The 23,915-nt window shown below is 40.3% G+C and overlaps 1 protein-coding gene and 1 non-coding gene across 3 annotated transcripts in view; one reads left to right on the top strand and one right to left on the bottom strand.

The window, feature by feature from the left end:
- The window catches only part of LOC122553132 (synaptopodin-2-like), a 126,828-nt gene that overhangs the window by 75,492 nt on the left and 27,421 nt on the right, over positions 1-23,915 (top strand). Inside the window, exons 3-5 of one of the 2 annotated variants that reach the window (XM_043696708.1) lie at positions 3,141-3,973; positions 5,700-6,752; positions 7,701-7,882. In XM_043696708.1, the coding sequence (XP_043552643.1) occupies positions 3,141-3,973; positions 5,700-6,752; positions 7,701-7,882 (2,068 nt within the window). Of the gene's footprint in view, positions 1-3,140; positions 3,974-5,699; positions 7,883-23,915 lie in introns of both variants that reach the window. The other variant, XM_043696698.1, reaches the window with a different exon arrangement.
- Positions 8,558-8,618, bottom strand: LOC122556018. The gene has a single exon (XR_006313435.1). It is a non-coding gene; the product is annotated as a U7 small nuclear RNA (small nuclear RNA).

The raw sequence follows: 23,915 nt of genomic DNA, 5'->3' as shown, positions 1-23,915 counted from the left end.
GTATCAGCAAAGTGAGGCAGAAACTGGGCAGATGAACGCTACGGTCGCTCTCCATCGCGGGAAAAAACCTGGTCATCAGGTGTGAGGCCACGGCATTGCTGTTATACGTGGCACAGGTCTGGCCTATTCCCAGAACCTGTGCCGCTGCAGTCACCCGGGCCATCTTCCAGTTTATATTGAGGTCAAAGATGGACTGGGTCCGAAGGGACTTGATGTATAAATATCTGGGCAATGGGGGAAAAAATACACCCAATGCCACCCTCACCCTGATGGCAACCTTTGTGTGTGGCTGCATCAAGCTGTGCGTGGATCCCCGGTACGCAAACACCAAGTGTCACTACGTACTGAGGTTCTACCTGTCCCCGGTGTTGCGAAGGATGGGCCTGGCCTCGCTGCCACGGACACTCCGAGTAGTTGGACCGTTCCGTATCACCTGTCCTTCATGGAGAAAGTTATGAAGAAAAACACCTTTGACCACAAGTCCATCAGGAAGTGGTCAGCACGTAGTGTCCTTGAGACCCTTCGGGAAAAGGAGAGGGCGGATCCTATCGAGCGGTTCCCTGAGCAGACTGTCAAAGCCATTTGGCAGAATGCCTCATCGCCAGAACTTTCCAACAAGCACCAAGACATGGCTTGGCTGGTGGTGAGAAGGGCTCTGCCTGTGAGATCCTTTATGCACGCCCGGACTCTCTGCCGCACCGCACGCTGCCCTCGAAGCGGCTGCGGGGGGGACGAGACTGTCACACACCTCCTTCTGGAATGTGCCTATTTAGAAGAAGTCTGGAGATGAATGCAGTAGTGTTTGTCGAGGTTCGTCCCGAGCAGCGCCGTGACTCTGTGCTCTACGGCCTGTTCCCCGGGACGCACACCGAGACAAACATCAACTGTGCCTGGAGGATCATCAACTCGGTGAAGGACGCTCTCTGGGCGGTCCGAAACCTGTTGATCTTCCACCTGAAGGAGTTGACCCCGACTGAGTGTTGCAGACTGGCACATTCCAAGGTCCAGGACTACGTGTTGAGGGATGCGCTGAAGCTTGGGACAGCTGCTGCCATGGCGCGGTGGGGAAAGACCACCGTGTAACGTCTGCCTGCCTAAAGAAGAACAGGGGGCCCACGCAGTCATTTGGGCTCTGCTGATGCCTCAGCTGAATATATGGTTATATGATCGATAAACATACAGACCTGTATATATGAACGATAAATTCTGATCTCTGTATGCAAATGTTTACGTATGTATGGCACGACCAACTGTGCAGACCATCAAATTATTTTATTATTAAAGTATATTTTTGAAATAAACAAAAACAGATGCTGGCCACCTCCCACGAGAGAATAAAAAAATCCATTTGCAATTTTTGGATTATCCTATTAAAGTGTTAATTTGAGTCCTTTGCAGCAGAACGTTTATGCTCCTTCATCCTCCATTGGGCTGACACCTGAGCTCCCCTTGACCCCTGGCTGAAGGTTCCTCATGGGAAGATTCCCCATCTAATCCATTTGCCACATTATGGAGAAATCAGTATCTGATAATTGAGTGGCAGTACTATGTCTTGATCATCCTTCTCTTCCCCGGTGTTCTTGCACCAACTGGTCAGTTTTTTATTTCTTGAGAATGTGAAGAGAAAATTGGAAGAGGGGAGGATTATGGTGAGGGGAGGGTGGGAGAAACCAAGAGTGATTATTCAATCTTCAGCAAGTCAGAAGAGCGTGTGAGGTGAAGGGAAAGCATTATATGAGAATAAGGGTTAGGTATGAGGATTCTAAGACCACCAGAGTTTATAGCCCCACTTTTGGCCATAGCCACAATGATCAGTGGGGTTCAGGTACTGTAAGCAGATTCATTTGACCCCTTCCAGCTATTTTGAGTCCTGATTGAGTGGCACAGTGGCTCAGTGGTTAGCACTGCTGCCTCATGGCACCAGGGACCCGGGTTCGATTCAAGTCTCGGGCGACCGTCTGTGTGGAGTGTGCACATTCTCCCCGTGTCTGCGCGGGTTTCCTCCGGGTGCTCCGGTTTCCTCCCACAGTCCAAAGTTGTGCAGGTTAGGTGAATTGGCCATGCTAAATTGCCAATTGTGCTAGATGCATTAGTCGGGGGGGGGGGGGGGGAGGTGGGATACTCTTCAGAGGGTTGGTGTGGACTGGTTGGGCCAAAGGTTCCACACTGTAGGGAATCTATCTTAAAAAAAGTGAGTGATAAGAATGAGAATATGCTAATTTGAGTAGTATCTGAGGTTGGTTAGAACAATATGGCATTTGAAAATGTATTCATTGATTTTGACCACTTATGTCAGATCATTGAACTTCTAGTTATACTGCATCCACTGCTTACTCCTGACATTGATCTCAGGGCTATCTGCTCCCACCACTTTTGAATTTGTGATCACACAGCCGGCAGTTGGAGAACATCTCTCCTACTTTCCATTTCTTTCACCCAGAACTTAGTGACGTTATCTTAAAAACCTTGGCTCATGCTTTCTCTTGTCAGAGTTTCCCTGGCAGCGTTCTCTCAACCATTACTTCTAATACCTGCTCCAACAGCAATATACCTTCCATTCAAAGAAAAACAATTTCGATCTGTGTATTGCCAGTAAGTTGTGAAATTGGATCCTGCGCTCTATAGGCAACAGTAAATGCAGAAATCTTTTAATTTATCAAGCAGCAGTGTGTTGGTTTGATTCCCCATTACATTGCATACCTGCAGGTTAATTACACATTGTGAACTCCACATTTTCACCATTCGATCTATTTCATAGGAACTTAGGTGCAGCAGATGGCAATCGTAAAATAAATGCAAGAAATCTAGACTGAGATGCCTGATGAATGGATACAGTGACATTGAGAATACTAAACTCTAATTAATGTGATAGATATAGGACAGACGTCAGAGGTAGTTTCTTTACTCAGAGAGTAGTAAGGGTATAGAATACTTTGCCTGCAACGGTAGTAGATTCGCCAACTTTAAGTTCATTTAAGTCGTCATTGGACAAGCATATGGACGTACATGGAATAGTGTAGGTTAGATGGGCTTCAGATTGGTATGACAGGTCGGCGCAACATCGAGGGCCGAAGGGCCTGTACTGTGCTGTAATGTTCTATGTTCTAATTATTTTGGGTTTTGATTTGCATTTCTTTCAGGCCTATCAGTGAGAAAGCTGATCAGCCAGAATATGAAGATTATGAAGGAACAAAGAGGCATGAAACAGTTGAAAGCAGGATGCAAGTTAGTGACAGTAAAACATCTTGCAAGCATGGCCTTCCTTTTGAACTTTACATCTCTGAGTCTCAGGATGAGGCTTACTATGGGGAGACAGAGAGTGACACAGATGTTATGGGCAAGAAAGAAGGAAACCAGAGACAGAATGTCTCTAGCTTGCTTTTGAAAGAATGTGCCACTTCTGGAGAATCCCGGCAGGACCCTAAATGGAAGGAGAAGAGAGGTGCCCAACATATGGCCATGGTGGAGCTCCAGTTGTCCCTGACTCAAGGAAAGCTTGGTGATCCAGAGACAACTGCTATTACCGTCATTGGGGCTGAAAAAATCCCTTCTGCAGCCAGAGAGCCAACCACACTGTATGAGAGTATCCAGAAAACTGAATCAGCAGCATCAGAAACTAATGGAAATGTTACAACCCAGACTGCCTCGACTACTATATCACACCAGAACAGGAGTGACAAAAAGGTCAAGCTGGTCGAAAGTGAGCTGCAAGGAACAGAAGCAGATTCATATCAGTCTCGGGTGGAGCTGTCTTTGGATTCCTCGGACAGAGAGCATAGTGGAAGGGAAGCCTCCACGTCTGAAGTAGGTAGTGCATGTGCTGACTCGTTGGCTGAAGACGGACAGTCAAAAACACGTAGCAACCCTCCTTTCTTGGTTGGGATTTCATCAGAGGGAACAGAGCCCGGATCAGAAGGGACACGCTCTGGGAAGGATTCTATAAGAACACACAAACACCGAGCTAGGCAAGCCAGTGAGTACAACTGCTCTTGTTAATTTACGCAAAAGGAAATGGTATGCTGTTAGTTTTATTTGTCGGTAAGGATATAACAGATCCAAGGAGACAGCGTACTAACGTGTTACTTGTAGCATTAAATAGCAACAGATTCGAGCTAAAAGGTTGCAGACTGATGATGCTTGCAGAACTGAGTTTGACGGACACAAGCAGTTGTAATTCTGGGAGTTATCTGATCCCCTGAAATGGCAAATCTTTGCTCCAGTAGAAAGTGAACTCAGAACCTTGCCTGTCTTGTATTCGGGTGGTCAACCTTTCATACTGTAAGCATATCAAGATTTTTTTTACCTAAATCAGTTTGGGTTGAATGTTGTTAACTGTTTATTAAATTGTGTTTTCAGTGTTGCCTGCTGCAAGGGTACATAGATGATATAAGAATTAATTTACATTTGAACGATTAATTTACTTTGCAACTACTTTATATTGGCCATTCAGTAAAACAGCTAAAACTCATTGGATAATAAGCACATGGGATAGGTAATCAAAGTATATTACACATTTGACATTGCTTTGAATCTGGTAATTAATTATTCCATTTTTCTTGTGAATGTTTGAGTTTAAGAATTTTGGAGACCTTGAAGTAATTCTGATTAAGACTTGGTAAACTATTCAGGCTTCTGTGCAATGGTTAAAGAGTTAACGCTGATGACCACGAATTATTTGCAACTTGACCCGGGGTTCCTCTTTAAAAATTCAAGGGATCTAAATATTACGTGGGTTACTGAAATAACAGAATCATTTTAGAGATTTTATGCATTTTATTTGAATGCAAGCGCAGCAAGTGAAAGCATAAGCCGTCCAATTTCAATACTTGATAAATATTATAATTTCCCTAGTGTACAATATCAGTTGAAAGTACTTTTAGAACTGAGTTATATCAAGTATGACTGCTAAATGCTAAATTCAAATATTTTATTGTGGATAATTTTAAAAACAAGTGCTTCCCTTATAAGTATTTCCTTTGAATACAAATGGGAACACTTAATTATATACGTTCTATTATATCGTGGTACCTTATACAATTTATAACTAATACCAATATGTTTGAATCAACTGTGGTTATTTATATAATTAACTCTGTAAAGTCACTCCTATATATGTAGTTATCTATTGTCTGTGCTTTAAAAGTAAATACTTTTATGCAGGCCATAATGTTTAAATGAAGGTCCAGCGCTCCAAAAGCTAATGCTTCCAAATAAATCTGTTGGACTATAACCTGGTGTTGTATGATTTTTAAAAATACAGATTTAAAAACATTTATATGAATTCATACAATATAAATCTATTGCCAGTTTTAAATGCTTATTCCTTTTCAAACATTATTACACCCACAAGAGAAACAAAATGCTCAAATATGTATATAAGTGTATAAAGTACTTACATTTAAAAAAAATTATAGCACATATTTTTATTGCATTTCTGTAAAATCTTTAAAAGTAAGCACATTTTTATAATGTTGTAGTATAATTTGAAAACACTATTTTCAATTCAGGGGAAGAACTATTCATGTTGATGAGTTTACTCAAACATATTCTTATGAATTTATCTTAAGTAAGTAGATTATTATCTAGAAATTGTCTGTTTCACTTACAATTTTAAGTTTTCAGTAATGATATTGAATAAAAGATCTATTGACATATTGTGTGCATTTTTTAAAATCTTGAGTTTGATGTGCTCCCTACAGAAATTCGACGGAGTGAAAGTCTGTCAGAAAAACAGGTTAAAGAAGCCAAGTCAAAGTGTAAAAGCATTGCCTTGCTCCTGACAGCAACTCCTACCCCCAGCTCCAAGGGGGCATTAATGTTTAAGAAGCGTCGCCAGAGGGCAAAAAAGTATACTTTAGTCAGCTACGGCACTGGGGAGTTTGATCCTGACGACGATCAAGAAGACTCCATAGAATTCGCTCTGGTACCAACCAGCGACTCAGATCTTGACGAGGACTTTTGTGCTGATGTCAACTCAGCTCAGGTTGTGACATTTGACTGGGACACAGGTTTAGTGGAAGTTGAAAAGAAAGAGAAGACAGAAGACGAAATGCAGAGATTACCAGAGAGCAAGGGCAAAGGTGCATTGTTGTTTGCCAAGAGGAAGCAAAGGATTGATCAATTCACAGCTGAGCAAGAGGAAATGAGGAGAACAGGAGCGAATGAAGCTGCCTCCACTCACACTGTAGAGACTGAAAATCTTTACCAAACAACAAAAAGCAGTTTATATGATTCATCAAACACAATACAAAATCACGCCACTGAAAATTATATTGATGTAAGTAAGTTGCATGGAACTGAAAATGTACAAGGAGGGAAAGGGAGATCTGAAATGGTGATCCAGAACTCAAAGTCTGCTGAAACCAATAGAGCAGGTGCAATGAACAGAACAGCGATACCATTTCCTGGTGTGCAAAATCGAGCTGCAGCTCCCTTCTCTCCTACAAGAAATGTGGCGAATTCCTTGTCAAATGTACCTCCCCCCCCACCCTATTCTTCCATTAGTCCACCACCTGACAATATTCATCGCATTGCATCTCCTCCTTTGGCATCCGTGGCTCAACCAGCCAAATGGTCACCAATGGGAATTGCAGGAGAGCAGATAGCCTCCAGAGATGAGAGAATCTGTGTACCAGCAATAAAAACTGGCATTTTACAAGATGCAAGAAAACGGAACACTACAAAGCCCATGTTTACATTTGTTGACCGTCCTAAGGTAGCTCCAAATCCAGAACTCCTGTCAATGGTCAAAGGTAAGACAGACCGACGTAGAGGAGTAGATCAGCCTGGTGGAGGTTTTGAGTCAGGACCTGAAGAAGATTATCTTAGTTTAGGTGCAGAAGCATCAAATTTTTTACAGACACCAGCAGTAAAGCAGAAGAAACCACCTCCAGTTGCACCAAAGCCATTTGTTAAGAGCCCTCCTACTGAGCCAAACCCAACATTACCACCGTTATCACCTACAGAAGTCACCAGTGCTCAAGCTCCAGTCCATTCTTCTAAGAGCGCTAAGCAGATGCCTGTAAAATTGCATTCAGTTCAACCTGTTAATACATGGTACCAGTCCCAAGGTTCTGCCAACCAGTTTGTATCTTCAACTGGACCCCAATCAGTAACATCAACACATTCATATCCTTCAAAAATGCCACCCACAACTCCCATAGCAAATTCTGCACCTGCTGGAGGTATGGGTCCAGCCTATGAGATGCCAGCTTTGAAAGGTAAAGGAGCACAGTTATTTGCAAGGAGACAATCCCGCATGGAGAAATATGTAGTAGATTCATCAACAGTCAAAGCCAGACAAGCACGGTCATCATCCCCCACCCCTTCCATGCCAGCATCTTGGAAGTATTCATCTAACATAAGAGCACCTCCCCCTTTGGCTTACAATCCTATTCATTCTCCATCTTATCCTCCTGGCATTTTGAAAGCACAAGCACAATCTGCATCTTCATCTAAGCCAAATAAAGGTGCCAAAGGTAAAGGCACCAAAAAACCTCTCAATGCTTTGGATGTCATGAAGCATCAACCATATCAGCTTAATTCATCTTTGTTCACTTTTTCATCCACTTCTGATGCTAAGACACCTCTGTCCACAAGCTCATCACTTTCTAAGCAGTCTATAAAGTCTGATCCTGTTCCACTTCAACCAGTTAATGCTACATATCCTATTTCTAAGAGTGTCTCATCTGTGTCAACAGGACCATCTTTCAATCAAGCTAATACAGCTTCTGCTGATGAGGAGCATATCTATTCTTCTGGAAAGAATGCCTTTCTACCCCCAAGTTATGCATCATATCCAAAGCAAGAATCAAGTGCTTTGTCGGTTGCCATGGCACCAAGACCAAAGTTTTCAGCAAAGAAAGTGGGCGTTACAGCACAGGTGTGGAAACCCTCTACCATTGTGGAATAATGTAATTAATGAAAGACAGCAATATTTTTTGCTTGTGCTCTTTATATTTAATTTTGCTATGATGTAGAACTGGAATTATTAGCAGTTTAAAAGTACACTATTTTCTACACCCCTCTCCAGTAGATCTTTTAATAATCTTTATTGAAATTCCTACTGTTTTGGGAGTCTGAACCATCAACCATTTAAATGTACTTCCTTTCTTTTAAATAGAGCATAAGTCATCTCTACTCACCTCTTTTTATATAAAAAGTTACTTGGAAGAGAGGAGGTGAGCAGAACAATACTAATAATTCCAGAAGTATATTGCCTCGAAAAATATGACATAAGAGATTGATGACTGTATTAAGTTTCCTCACAATAGGTCTTGGGTAAATCTGTGCTAACTCAATGAAAATATTCAGGTTCTCACCAACTCAAGATAAAGGATAACTAGAGAAGATTGTATAGGAGTTAAAGTACTTTGACTACAATCCAATGGAAAATGTGAATCAATTCTGATGCAGGAACTTTTTACTTTCGATATGTTGTTGAACTTACAAGTCATGTTTCCCTTGTTCATTAGGGAAAAAAGGAATCTGGCAAAGAAGGCATTGTTTGATGATGAGATATAAGTACAAGGCTTCTGTCTTCTGTCTCTTCAAACATTGGGGCTCCCACTGCATCAGCAGGAACCTGCTAGACAAATACCAAAGGGGATATAAATCAGAGCCAGAAAACCAATTTCAGATGCAATTATTGTCAAGTAAATGCACAGTGTGTAAGGGTTCAACATGTTCTGCCTAATATAAATCTGAAGATTAGGATAACATATAAAGTATGTCTTACCACTGTCAACAGTGCTTTAACACATCAGTTGTGGTTAAGTGGTTAATACTGTTACCTCACAGTCAGAAAATCCCTCAAGAGCCACAAAAACCTACACTGATGATGTAGGGCAAGACCAGTAATAACACAGTGCTGCATAGTTGGAGGTGTCCTTTTTGAATGAAGTACCAAACTGAGGCCTCATCTGCCACCTGAAGTCAATTTCAGATATCACTTGATAGCATTTTGTAGAAGAGCAGGGGAATTATACAGACGTCCTGGCTAATATTTATCCATCAATAACCATCATTAAAATAGATTACTTATTCGTTACCACTGCTGCTGGTGGGAACTTCCTGTGTGCATTACGGCTGTTGTGCTTTCTAGATTACAACAGTGACTGCAATTCAGAAGTTCTTTATTGGCTGTAAAGTGTTCTGCGATGCCCTGAGATTATGAAAGACACTACATAAATGCAAGTCTTTACTAGGTTAATTAATTCACTTTGCTTTTTCTGTTCTAAGACATTTTTGTGGTTTTAATATGTTTTTACTATCTTATTTGTTGTATTTTAGCTGTTTCACTTCTGCTGCCTATTGCAACTTTTGAACAAAAGGTTACAGTATCATTCAACTAAAAAGTAACCCAAATTTTGTTCTACCCTTCCTTCTGCTAAGGAAAGGCATTACACATTTTGGCTTTGATTCCATAAAAAATGTACAAATTTAATTAGTTACACAAACTTTTCTTGACATTGGATGTTACTGATAGCCTCTACAACTTCTGGCTGTCTTTATTTTCTCATTGTAATTTCTTCCTGTCATGTACTTGCTGTATTCTTCTTCTCTGTACTATTAAAGTCCCTGCTTTGAGTTTACAAACTTATTTACTTTCAATTCTATTCTTTCCCCTTGTGAAATAAGCTTTGGTTTTATGCAAGAACAGAGTGTTACAGGAAGCAAATATGCAATAGCAGCAAGTGCCAGGTCAACATTATGATCTCTAAACAGAATTTTATAAATAAACCCAAGGCTGATGTAGAGACTGCAATAGGAATTGTAAACCGGTAGAGCCTTTGCCTGCTGCAGCACATCCTATCAGTCTGACAACATGCTCCCCTAATAGTGAATTGGCAGCAGAGCCAGATAATGATAGTAGGTGACAGCTGGGTCCTGTCAAAGTCAGTCAAAAAATTGTGTTGAGTGACTTTTAACAACAGATAACTGTGTGTAGAGAAATAAAAAAAGGAACTATTTAAAAATGACTAAACAAATCCCAAAAAGAAGAGTAATTAACCACATCTCATCTTAACATTTTCCAACAAAATAGATCATTATATACTTGTATTATTTGAAAAGATTTTAGATCAACTATTTAACAGCTACTTATTAAGTATTCAAGAGAGTCTTTCACAGCACTTATATTCACTGTGATTTCCTGGTATTAAATATATCAGACAGAATGAAAGAAAAATCTGCATGATTTTCTCATGTAAACTTTTCAAGAACAATTTTCCTTTTGGCTTTTGAAAATAATGCATTGAATGCTTTATTTTAATTATTTTTCTAAGTGAATTAAGCAGTATGATCGATATGACATTAGAACACAGTACGGCAACAGTTAGTTGAGTTTATCCTGTTGCTGTCTACCATGGGCAGCACGGTGGCACAGTGGTTAGCACTGCTGCCTCACAGCGCCAGAGACCCGGGTTCAATTCCCACCTCAGGTGACTGACTGTGTGGAGTTTGCACATTCTCCCCGAGTCTGCGTGGGTTTCCTCCGGGTGCTCCAGTTTCCTCCCACAATGTGCAGGTTAGGTGAATTGGCCATGCTAAATTGCCTGTAGTGTTAGGTGCAAGAGTAAATGTAGGGGAATGGGTCTGGGTAGGTGCGCTTTGGCGGGTTGGTGTGGACTTGTTGGGCCGAAGGGCCTGTTTCCACACTGTAAGTAATCTAATCTAAAAAAAAACCTGGTTTTGTTTGCTAAGAACAGTATGAAGTATATTTTATTGAGGCTGAAAGGCTGATTTACTAAGCATCAAGGCAAAAGACACTCATCCATACAGCTGGGTTGATTAATATGATTTCAGTGAAGCACAACCCTTATTTTTGTTCTTCCTATCCTGAAATCGGGGGCTAATAAGATTAAATATCAATTTAAAATGTACATGTTAAAATGTACAAATTGAAGTATATCCCTCACTTTTTTTCTAAAATGGTACATTTTATAAAAGGAGAATAGCTATGCTCGTTTGTCTTCACAGCATCTTCTTACCTATCCCTGCTGTTCAGGCAGAATAAGGACCAGAAAAGCTGCATGTTTGGTCCTTGGCCTTTACTGAGTTAGAAAGCACTGTCAGCTGCAGTTAAAGCAGAACACACCAAAATAGCTTGTGCTGACAGAACCTGATGGCTTTGCTTTCAATGGGATCATAAATCTCTTTCCCAAGCCCATATACCTTTGTGAAGTAATATAATTGACAAGAAACCGGGCAGGAAAGGAATTACTACATTAATGACAGAGATCTGAAAAGGAATTTTCATTCTAAGGAGTTACTAATCTTCGCATCTACATTTGAGAATGCTGCCTTTTGTATATTTTGTTGTATGGTTTATATCAGAATTTCCAGGCATTGTTAAAAAAACACATAGAACATGATGAATTGTGAAGTGATTTATCAGGATAGTGCTTTCAGATAAATTGTCCTGTAACAATTTGTTCAATTTACTCAGTACAGCTTTATGGACTATTTTCTATCTCTTGTGATTCTACTTCATTTTCTTATTTCATTTCCCTCATATTTTACTTTTTGCTTTCAATTCTGCATCTTGGAGTCTAGTTTTGAGTTATATTCTAAACCATCTGATGTTTGAAGTGTAGTGCTGGAAAGGCACAGCAGGTCAGGCAGCATCGGAGGAGCAGGAGAATCGAGGTTTCGAGCTTGTGCCCAAAACACGATTCTCCTATTCCTTGGATACTGCCTGGCCTGCTGTGCTTTTCCAGCACCATATTCAACTCTGATCTACAGCATCTTGCTCCTTCTGAACCATCTGATGTCTGTTTCCTTCCACTGAATACCCCTATGCCTATTCATGTTAAATAAGACAGAATGTTGTGATACTTAAACAGATCTGAAACACCTATTCAGTTATGATGTGTTGCATGCTGCTGTGACATTCATCCAATGAGTAACATGAACTCTATAATACCAGGATTATTCTGAAACTAGAGGCACTCTCGGGACACATTATATTGAATATCTCAATATTTCAAAGGTTATCATGTTACATTTACTTAAGTTTCATGTGTTTACCAATGGGGAAATACTTTATGGATTTTCATTTTAAATGTAAACTGTGACTTGCAATGTAACTTACAATGTGAGCCTATGCATTGGAATACGATGGCCTTGTTTCCACAAAATTCAATTAAAAACGGTTAATCACTGGGGGTAATTTGGACTTTGTGATTGTATAAAATTGGGGTCGGAAGATTAGCAGTCCATTTTGTAGCCCTTTTGATTAATTCCTTTTAAATTAATGAAAACCAGGAGCTATGTAAGACTGTTTGCTAACTCACTATCACCAATTTTACACTATTTGTCAATTGAGTATTTCTAATCATTAATCATTAAGTAATATTTTGAAGAATATTCCCAGTGATACTCAAGGACATAAACTTAAAGCAGGGAGGAAAAGTAGAAGATTTGTCCGAGTTGTATCCTTGTTTTTCTCCAATGAACTTTAACCCCTCAATTTTCTTCAATAGTATTCAACTCGTACGATACGCAGTTATTACTAAACTTAAAACGTCAAAAAATTGGAATTACCATAATTTACCAAAATAGCCTGTGCAGACAGTACCTGACGGCTTTTGCTTTCAATAGGAGCATAAATCTTCTCCCTATGCCCATATAACTTTGTGAAGGAATATAATTGATGAGAAATTGAGCAGGGGAAAAAAACACTACATTAATGATAGAGATCTGACAAGGAATTTCATGTTAAGTAGTTACCAGTCTTCACACTGACATTTGTTCAAAGCCTTTTGTATATTTTGCTTGATGGTTTAATTGCCATTTCTGAGGGTCTTTCCTCTCATAACACTCATAAACTGACCCTTGGCATTTCCCACAATCAATTGATGAACTAAAAATTTTTAGATACAAAGTAATTACTGAGTAAAAAAAAAGTTCAGTCTTTGAAGATATGTAATCCAGGTCATTCTGCTATAATGTGTGTTTTGTTAACGCGATTGACAAATTGGGGACACTGTTTCTAAAGCACAAACTTTTAAAACGTATGTTGGCTGAAATGCGATTACATTACCAACATTTTATGCACTGTTTCTAAAGCATGATTTTTCTATAATATAGAGTTGCACAAGAATGCAACCCTCGTGTTATAGAAGAACCACCTGGAGATGGAATAGTCCTCTCAAGGGGAAACTTAGTCTCAGCAAACACCTGCCAAGTACCCTCCGGATTTTACATGTTTTAATAAAAACATCTCACATTCTTCTCAATATGGTATGGGCTGAACCAGTTTAACTTTCCTCATAAAATAATCCTTTCATTCGAGGAATCAGTCAGTTGAACCTACTCTGAACAGATTTTAATGCAACTTTATTTATTCTTAACTAAGGAGACTAAAACCATATACAGGTCTCCAGATGTGGTCTCACTCAGGCCACGTACAATTATAGCAACACTTTCTGACTTCTAAACTCCATTTCCTTGCAATAAACATCAATATTCCACTTATCCTCCTAATCAGTTACTTTAACTGCATGCAAACCTAATGTGACTCATATGCAAGGACACCCAGTTCCGGATTCTGGAGTCTGTCACCAATTATAATAACATACTGCTTTCTTATTTTTCTTACCAAAGTGGACATGTTCACAATTTCCCACATTATACACCATCTGGCAAACATTTGCCCACTCATTTAACCTACCTAAATCCATTTATCGGTTCTTTATGTCCTCTTGACAAGTTAGTTTTCCATTTCTCTTGTGTCATCAGTAAATTTAGGTATCATACATTTAGACCCTTCCTCTAAATTATTAATACAGATCATAAATAGTTGAGGCTTTCGCACTGATCTATGTGGCACTGCATTGCTTATAGTTTGCTAACTTTAAAATAACCCATTTGTCTCTACTCTGTTTCCTGTTAGTCAACCAGTCATCGGCCTGTGACGAGTGCAGTGACACAAGGATCGGTGCTGGGTACTCTACTTTTTGTCATTTACATAAATGATTTGGATACGAGCATAAGAGGTACAGTAAGTTTGCAGATGACACCAAAATTGGAGGTGTAATGAACCACAAAGAGGGTTACCTCAGATTACAACAGGATCTTGACCAGATGGGCCAATGGGCTGAGAAGTGGCAGATTGAGTTTAATTCAGATAAATGCGAGGTGCTGCATTTTGTGAAAGCAAATCTTAGCAGGACGTATACACTTAATGGTAAGGTCCTAGGGAGTGTTGCTGAACAAAGAGACCTTGGAGGGCAGGTTCATAGCTCCTTGAAAGTGGAGTCACAGGTAGATAGGATAGTGAAGAAGGCATTTGGTATGGTTTCTTTTATTGGTCAGAGTATTGAGTACAGGAGTTGGGAGATCATGTTGCAGCTGTACAGGACATTGGTTAGGCCACTGTTGGAATATTGCATTCAATTCTGGTCTCCTTCTTATCGGAAAGATGTGAAACTTGAAAGGGTTCAGAAAAGATTTACAAGGATGTTGCCAAGGTTCGAAGATTTGAGCTATAGGGAGAGGCTGAACAAGCTGGGGCTGTTTTCCCTAGAGTGTCGGAAGCTGAGGGGTGGCCTTATCGAGGTTTACAAAATTATGAGGGGTATGGATAGGGTAAATAGAGAGATTCTTTTCCCTGGGGTGGGGGAGTCCAGAACTAGAGGGCATAGCTTTAGGGTGAGAGGGGAAAGATATATAAGAGACCTAAGGGTCACCTTTTTGACACAGAGGGTGGTACGTGAATGGAATGAGCTGCGAGAGGAAGTGATGGAGGCTGGAAAAATTGCAACATTTAAGAGGCATTTGGATGGGTATATGAATAGGAAGGGTTTGGAGGGATATGGGCCAGATGCTGGCAGGTGGGACTAGATTGGGTTGGGATATCTGGTCAGTGTGGAAGGGTTGGACCGAAGACTCTGTTTCCATGCTGTACATCTCTATGACTCTAATGATGCTAATATGTTTCCACCTACATCATGAACTCTTGTTTTGTAAAATAGTGGCAGACATGTATGGAGATATTCAATTCCAACTATCTAAAATATGTTCAAGAGACGAAGAAATATTGGAAGGGGGCAAAAATCAATTGCTCAGCAAGAAAGTAAAAGATAACAAAGGCAAAAACTAAAGCATACCATATTGCGAAGGTCAGTGGCAGCCTGGAGGATTGAGAAACTTCTAAAAGACCAACAAAAGTTTATTAAAAGAGTAACGAAAAGGGCAATAGTAAATCATGAAAGAAAAAGTTTGCAAAATATGAAAATGAATAGCAAAACTTCTATATGAAAAATAAAGTTACAAAAGTGAATGTTGTTCCCTTCGAGAACGTGAATGGGGAGTTAATAATGAGAAACACAGAAATGACAGAGACACTATTTTCCTTAAGTTTTCATGGTGGAGGACACTGAAACCATCCCAGTAGGATCACTTAATGCAGAGGTTACAGAAAAGGAAAAACATAACAATCACTATGACTTGGGAAAAAGTACTGAGCAAAAAGTACTGGTTGGCACTGCTGCCTCACAGCGCCAGAGACCCGGGTTCAATTCCCACCTCAGACGACTGACTGTGTGGAGTTTGCACGTTTTCCCCGTGTCTGCGTGGGTTTCCTCTGGGTGCTCCGGTTTTCTCCCACAGTCCAAAGATGTGCAGGTCAGGTGAATTGGCCATGCTAAATTCCCCGTAGTGTTAGGTGAGGGGTAAACGTAGGGGTATGGGTGGGTTGCGCTTCGGCGGGTCGGTGTGGACTTGTTGGGCCAAAGGGCCTGTTTCCACACTGTAATCTAATCTAAAAAAAAATTGGGATTAAAGGTGGACGCATTGCCAGGGCCTGGTGGTCTGCATCCTAAGGTAGCAACAGAAATAGTAGTTGCATTAAATATAATATTCCAAAATTCTCCAAATCATAAAAATGCTCCTGTGGTATGGTAAAATGCTGATATAGCATCCATATCCAAAAACAAACAGGGTGATAAGAAGTAGGAAACTATTGACCAGTCAGTTTAATGTCTGTCAACAAGAAACTGTTGGAATACATTATTAAGGGAATAATAACACGACATTTGAAAAGGCAAAACGCAATTCATCAGAGTCAGTATGGTTTTATGAAGAGAAAACTGTGTTTGACTACTTTGCTAGAGTGGTTCAAAGATATATCAACCAAAGTGAATAATAGTGCTACTGTAAATGCAGAATATCTGGACTTTCAGAGGCATTTGATAAGATGCAATGCAAAAGGTTAGCTTATAATGTTATGTTTAACTTATTAGCTTGGATAGAGGATTGGTTAACTAACAGTATGCAGAGTTACAATAAATTCATCTTTTTCTGATTGGCAATTAGTAGGGTCTTTGGGCCCCAAATATTTACAATCTATATTGATGATTTGGATGCAGGGGTAGAATATTTGACAGCCAAATGTTCAGGTGATACTAAAAAATAGGTAGAAGCAAAACAAACAATGAATAAGTAAGAAATTTATGAATAAATATGGATAGATTAGGTGAATTGGCCAAGATTTGTCAGATGTAATTAAATGTGGATAGAAGGTTATCGATTCTGATTGGAAAAATGAAAAGGAAACTTATTGTCTAAATGAAGACAAACATGAGTGTTTTGGTGAGAAATTATCTGGTGTCCTCGTGCATGAATCACAGCAAGAAAGCATGTTGGTACAACTGGTGATAAACTGGGCAAATAGAATTTTGACATTTATTGCTGCATGTAAAATAGGGAAATGATGTTGCAAATGTGCAAGGCAGTGATGAGACAGCATCTGGTCCCATGACTTGATGGATGATATTGTTACATTGGAGGCATTTCAGAGAAGGTTCACTCGATTAATTCCAGAGATGAAACATTTATGTTATGAGGAGAGGCTGAGCAGTTCAGGCCGACACTTGCTAGCGTTTAGAAGACTGAGGTATGTAAGTTGCTAAAGGGGATTGACAGAGTAGATATAGATTGGATGTTTCCTCCTTTGCAGTGATCTGGAATGAGAGGTCATTGTTTTCGAATAAGTGGCAAATTTAAAACAGAGATGAGGATTTTTTTTTTCAAAGGTCATGAATCTGTGCATTCATTGCCCCAGAATGTAGCAGATAGTGGAACATTGAGTAAATATAAGGAGGAGATAGACAGATTGTTAATTAATAATGGGTTGAAGGATTACGAGAAGTGGGCAGCAAAGTGGAGTTGAGGTGGAAATGACTTCTGCCATGATTGTACTGAATGGTGGAGCAGGCTCAAGGAGCTGAATTGACTACACCTGCTCCTAGTTCTTATTTAACATTTGATGGACCATATTGAGTGACTTTTCCATGCACATCACATTTACAGGTTTCCCTTTATCCATCTTGCTTGTTGCTTCCTCAAACAACTAAAACAAATTAGACAAATATGATTTTTATTTCCACAAAACTATGTTAACTCTGCCAGTTTGTATTATGATTTTCTAAGTGACTTGCTGTTCTTTCCTTAGTAACAGTTCATAGCATTTTCTTTATGCCAAAGTTTAGATTAACAGTCTTTAGATTTTTGCTTTCTGTTTCCTTTTTTTGAATAGAGAGTTTGTATTGGTGACACGTAAATCTAGTGGGACCTTTCCGGCATCGAGGGAATTGTAGAAATTCATAATGAAGGCATCCCCTTTCAGCAGCCATTTTCTTTTTTAAGAACCTGGGATGGGCACCATCATCCTTTAATGCCTGAGGTGTTCAAGTTCTAACAGTTTTACAATACCTTTTCTGTAGTGCTAATCATTATTTTAAGTTCCTCTCTCCCTTTTACTTCATGATTTTCAAATATTGTTCGGATCTGTTTTGTGTTTTCACCAGTGAAGACAGACACAAAATACCTTTTCAACATTTCCTTGTTTGCCATCATCAATTCTGAAGTTTCACCATCGAAGTAATTAATGTTCGCTTTAGTCACTGTTTTCCTGTATAATAACTTGTAGAACCTCTCACTATTTGCTTTTATATTTCTAGCTTTCTCTCTATCACACTCTAACTTCTCCCTCCTTATTTATTTTTGGTTATTCTTTCTTGGTTTCAAGCTCCTGGCTTATCATTAATATTTTCAGTATTGGAATATGGTAGAATATATCTTTGTGCAAGAGTTAAAAAATATCTTCTTAAATGTATTCCACTATTTCCTAATAACCTACCTTTTAACCTACATACCCAGTTAACTTTAGCCAACTCAGTTTTCATATACTCAAAGTTGCTTTTATTTGAACTTAAGACATAAAGCTTGGATCCACACTTCCCCTTTAAACTATGAAATCCTGAAATGTTACCATCATCGTTGTCTTGAGGCTCCCTTACTTTAATTTAATTAATCCTGTTTCATTGCACATTTTCAGGTCTAAAAAAGCTTGCAATAGAAAAACTTCTGACATTATATTTTTTAAAAATCCTTCTTTTATAAAAATGTATGTTGACATTTCCTCACCATTCTTAGCCCAGAATCTTGGCTCTGTATCATCCTTGAGTCTGGAATTGTTTCCAGTTTTGAATATTATGAATTCAAGTTTGAATGTCAAGGAGAGTACTTTCCCATAGCATAACATTTAATTTCAAAGTGAGGCAAGAACCAGCATTAACACTTTCACCCCATTGTAAATGCAACCTCTTTCATACTGGCCCATAGTCCAACAGAATTAGTGAAATTTTATTGATGAACCTGGTCAATTGAAACTACATGGGAAGGAGCTAGAAATGTGTTGCTGGAAAAGCGCAGCAGGTCAGGCAGCATCCAGAGAACAGGAGAATCGACGTTTCGGGCATAAGCCCTTCTTCAGGAATGAGGAAAGTTACTTTCCTCATTCCTGAAGAAGGGCTTATGCCCGAAACGTCGATTCTCCTGTTCCCTGGATGCTGCCTGACCTGCTGCGCTTTTCCAGCAACACATTTCCAGCTCTGATCTCCAGCATCTGCAGACCTCACTTTCTCCTACATGGGAAGGACAAAGGGCAGATGGGAAATATCAGCATATGTAAGAATTTTTATATAAAATGTCAGAAATCTTTCTTTGACTAAACTAGATAATCAAATGAATTTAGTAATCTGCAGTGGCACTCTACACCCTCATGGTTAGTACACATGCACTACCAATTGGTGGCAGCAAATCCTTAATTCAACTATTGAGTATGAACTTGTCTCAAGAACAGAATTGAACAAACATGGCGACCTGCCTTTGAAGCTTGCTCTAACCAATTCAGGAAACCATGCAGATTTAAGAGTGAGTAAAATATTATTTTATGTATCAAAAATAAATGTGACAGAAAATAATTTTCACTTGTAACAAATCTAGTTTCACTTTTCTATTATGTAAATGTTTTAAACTTTGAGAGGAAAGGTTTAAATTATTAGAGTCTACTTGCAGCTTGCAATGGCAATCATAGCTTGTCTTCTTCTCACTTTCATACCTTCACAATGTGTAAAAGGTTCAAGGAAACATTTTCCTTTCTCAGAATATTTTGAGTGTGATCAGGCTTGGGGAGTATTTCATATCCATTTTCTAAATCAGGTAAAGCAGTCTACTTGAGGCTGTCTTCAAGGCAGGCATCCTTGCAAGAGGATTCGCAGTAGGGTTAACAGAATATTTTGAGTGTGATCAGGCTTGGGGAGTATTTCATATCCATTTTCTAAATCAGGTAAAGCAGTCTACTTGAGGCTGTATTAGACTGTAAATTTTGTTAAGATTTGTCTAATTTCCATCATGTCTTCTTGACATTGGTACATTATCTTAAGAATTTGTCAATTTGTGATTTTTAAAAAAATTCATAAGTTCTGGGTATTGCTGGCTATATCTCCATTTATTGCATGTTCCAAATTGTCCTTGGGAAGGTGATGATAAACCACAACAGTCCTTGGGGTATCAGTATATTCACAGTGTTTTCAGAAAGAGATACTAGGATTTTTGCCCCACAAAAGGAAAGAACAGCAGTATATTTCCAAGTCTGGCTGATGTGTACTTTGGAAGGGAATTTGTAGCTGGTGTATTCTGATGTATCTGTTGGCCTTGTCCTTCTTAATGGTAAGGCTTCCACATATATAAAGTACTGCTTGATCAGTCTTGTTGAGTTGCTGCAATATATCTTGGTCCAAACTGTTTTCACTGTGTGTAAGTGTGAGGAGAGTGAATGTTCATGGTGGTGGATCATGCGGGCTGTTTTGTCTTTCATGGTGTCCAGTTTGAGTGTTTTCAGAACTGCACTTATCCAGGCAAATGTGGAGTATTCTATCGCACTCTTGACTTACGCCTTGTAGATGGGGAGACAGAAGATGAGGGCCACAAAATTCCTAGACTGTGGCATGCTCTTGTAGCTATCTAGGATATTGATAGTGGAGGATTCAGGATTTCTAAAGGAGAAATTGTGTTTAAATTACTTGAGTTTTTTTTAAAGGTGTAACTGAAAGGCCTCGTGAAGGTTATATTGATGTGTATATGGTCTCTCAGAAGGCATTTGATACAGTGCCACACAACAGTTATAGGTCATAGAATAAAAGGATCAATAACCACGTGGATACAAAATTGGCTGAGCAATAGAAAATAGAGTATTTTGGTCAATGGATATTTATCGGCTGGAGAAAGTTTGTAGTAAAGATGCCAGAGTTTAGTAGAGGGACCTTTATCTGTTACATATTAATGACTGAGGTCTTGGTGTGAAGCAGACATTTTCACAGTTTGCAGATGACACAATGTTATTTTTATTCCCTTGCGAAATATGAGCATTGCTGGCTGGCCAGCATTTAGTGATCATGCCTACTTACTCTTCAGAAGGTGGTTATGAGCTGCCTTCCTAAACTACTGCAGTCCATGTACTGTGGATAAACTCACAATGTGTTTAGGAAGGTAATTCCAGGATTTTTGACCCAGCAACAGTGAAGGCGATATATTTGCAAGTCAGGATGGTGAGTGGCTTGGAGGAGAACTTACAGATGATGTTTTTCCTCTATATCTGCTGCCTTTGCCCTTCTAGATAGAATTGGTTGGAAGGTGCTGTCCAAGGATTTTTGGTGAATTTCCAAACTACATCTTCAAGACAGTACACACTGCTGCTGTGTCGGTTGTGGAGGGTACGGATGCTTATGGATGTGATGCCAATCAAATGGGCTGCTTTGTCCTGAATAGTATCAAGCTTCTTGAGTGTTGTTGGAGCTGCACTCATCCAGGCAAATGGGGAATATTCCATCACACTCCTGACTTGAGCCTTGTAGATGGCAGACAAGCTTTGAGGAGTTAGGAAGTGAGTTACTCACCACAGTATTCCTAGCCTCTGACCTACTGTTGGGGCCACTATATTTATATGGCATGTCCAGTTGGTTTTCTTGTCCCAAGAATGTTGATAGCACTTTTTGTGTGCTGGACATACCTGGGCATATTCCATATTTTTGGCTAGATGCCAGTATTGTAACTGTACCTGAACAGCTTGTCTAGGGAAGTTCTGGAGTACAAGCCTTAAGTACTATTGTCGGAAAGTTGTCAGCACCTATAGAATTTGCAGTATCCAGAGATTCCAACTGTTTCTTGATTTCATGTGGAGTGTATCAAATTTGCTGAACACTGGCATCTGTCATGCTGGGGACTATTGGAGGAGGCTGAGATGGATCATCCATTGGCACTACTGGCTGAAGATTGCTGCGAGTGGTTAAGCCTTATCTTTCCCACTGGGCTGGCCCCTTCTGTCATTGAGGATGGGGATATTTACGGAGCCTCCTTCTCCAGTGAGATGTTTAATTTTCCGCTACTATTCACAACTGGATGTGGCAGCTCTGCAGAGCTTTGATTTGATCTGTTGGTTGTGGGATCACTTGGCTTTGTCTGTCATTTGCTGCTCATGCTGTTCAGCATGCAAGTAGCTCTGTTTGGTGGCTTCACCAGGTTGACACTTCATTTTTTGCTATGCCCAGTGCTGCTCCTGGCATGCCCTCCTGCATTTTAGACAATAGACAATAGGTGCAGGATTAGGTCATTCTGCCCTTCGAGTCTGCACCACCATTCAATATGATCATGGCTGATCATCCATTTTCTATTGAACCAGGGTTGATCCCCTCGCTTGATGGTATCGGTTGAGTGAGGGATATACTGGGCTATGAGGTTACAAATTGTACTGCTGTTGATGGCCCATTAGTGCCTAATGGATGTCCAGTCTTAAGCTGTTAGATCTATTCGAAGTCTGTCCAGTGTAGCACAGTGATAGTGCCATACAACACGACGGAGGTTATTCTCAATGTGAAGGCGACTTCATCTCCACAAGGACTGTGTAGTGGTCTTACCAATACTGTCCTGGATAGATGCATCTGTATTCAACAGATTGGTAAGGATGAGGTCAAGTATGTATTTCCCTCATGTTGGTTCCCTCACCACCTGCTGCAGACCCAGTGTAGTAGATATGTCCTTTAAGGACCTGACCAGTTCGATCAGTAATACTGCTGCCGAGCCACTCTTGGTGGTGGACTTTGGAAATCCCCACCCAGAGTGCATTCTGTGACCTTGCTACTCTTAGTGTTTCATGAGCTGAGTGAGGATGGTACGTGGTAATCAATTGGAGCTGTCCTTGCCCATGATTAATCGGAACCATGAGATTTCATAGCGTCCAGAGTCAATGTTGAGAACTCACAGCCTAACTCCCTCCCAATCCTATACTACTGTGCCATCTCTGCTGGGTCTGTCCTGCCGGTGAGACAGGACATATACAGGGATGATGATGGTGGTGTCTGGGTCATTGTCTGTATGATATGATTCTGTAAGTATGACTATTTCAGACTGTTGCTTGACTAGTCTGTGTGACAGCTCTTCTAATTTTGGCACTAGCCCTCAGATGTTAGTAAGGAGGAGATTGCAGGGAGGACATGGCTGTTTTTGCATTGTCATTTCTGGTGCCGAAGTCAACGTCAGGTGATCTGTCCTATTTGGAATTAAGGATGGGCGGCACGGAGGCACAGTGGTTAGCGCTGCTGCCTCACAGCGCCAGAGACCCGGGTTCAATTCCCGCCTCAGGCGACTGACTGTGTGGAGTTTGCACGTTCTCCCCGTGTCTGCGTGGGTTTCCTCCGGGTGCTCCGGTTTCCTCCCACAGTCCAAAGATGTGCAGGGTCAGGTGAATTGGCCATACTAAAATTGCCCGTAGTGTTAGGTAAGGGGTAAATGTAGGGGTATGGATGGGTTTCGCTTCGGCGGGTCGGTGTGGACTTGTTGGGGCCTGTTTCCACACTGTAATCTAATCTAATCTAATCTAATCTAATCTAATTTCATTTCCTTGTTAAGACTTTGTAGTAATTGGTAAAACTGAATAGCTTGCGAGGCTATTTTAGAAGCTGTTTAGAATCAATCACTGCTGTGGTCTGGAGTCACATGTAGGCAGGACCAGATGAAGATGGCAGATTGCTTTCCCTGAAGGATGTTAGTGATTCGGATGAACTTTTCCTAATAAATCGACAATGGCTTCATGGTCAACAGAAGATCCTTAATTCCAGTATTTAAAAAAATTGAATTCAAATTCCACCATATGCCCTGGCAAGATTTGAACTCAGGTTCCCATAACATTTGCTGGGTTTATGGATTAATTGTCCAGTGATAATACCATTTGGCCATTGCCTCCCTCACAAAACTCAAAAGAATTGTAAACAGTGAAGAGGACAATGCAGCACTCAGAAAGAACATAGCTGAAAAATGTGTTGCTGGAAAAGCGCAGCAGGTCAGGCAGCATCCAAGGAGCAGGAGAATTGACATTTCGGTCATAAGCCCTTCTTCAGGAATGAGGAAGGTGTGCCAAGCAGGCTAAGATAAAAGGTAGGGAGGAGGGACTTGGGGGAGAGGTGTTGGGAATGCGATATGTGGAAGGAGGTTAAGCTGAGGGTGATAGGCCGGAGAGAGGGTGGGGGCGGAGAGGTCAGGAAGAAGATTGCAGGTCAAGAAGGCGTTGCTGA

Source organism: Chiloscyllium plagiosum, chromosome 1, assembly GCF_004010195.1.
Source record: "Chiloscyllium plagiosum isolate BGI_BamShark_2017 chromosome 1, ASM401019v2, whole genome shotgun sequence".
NCBI lineage: Eukaryota > Metazoa > Chordata > Chondrichthyes > Orectolobiformes > Hemiscylliidae > Chiloscyllium > Chiloscyllium plagiosum.
The sequence above is the reverse complement of the archived record's forward strand: the minus strand, read 5'-3'. Positions and strand labels throughout refer to the sequence as shown.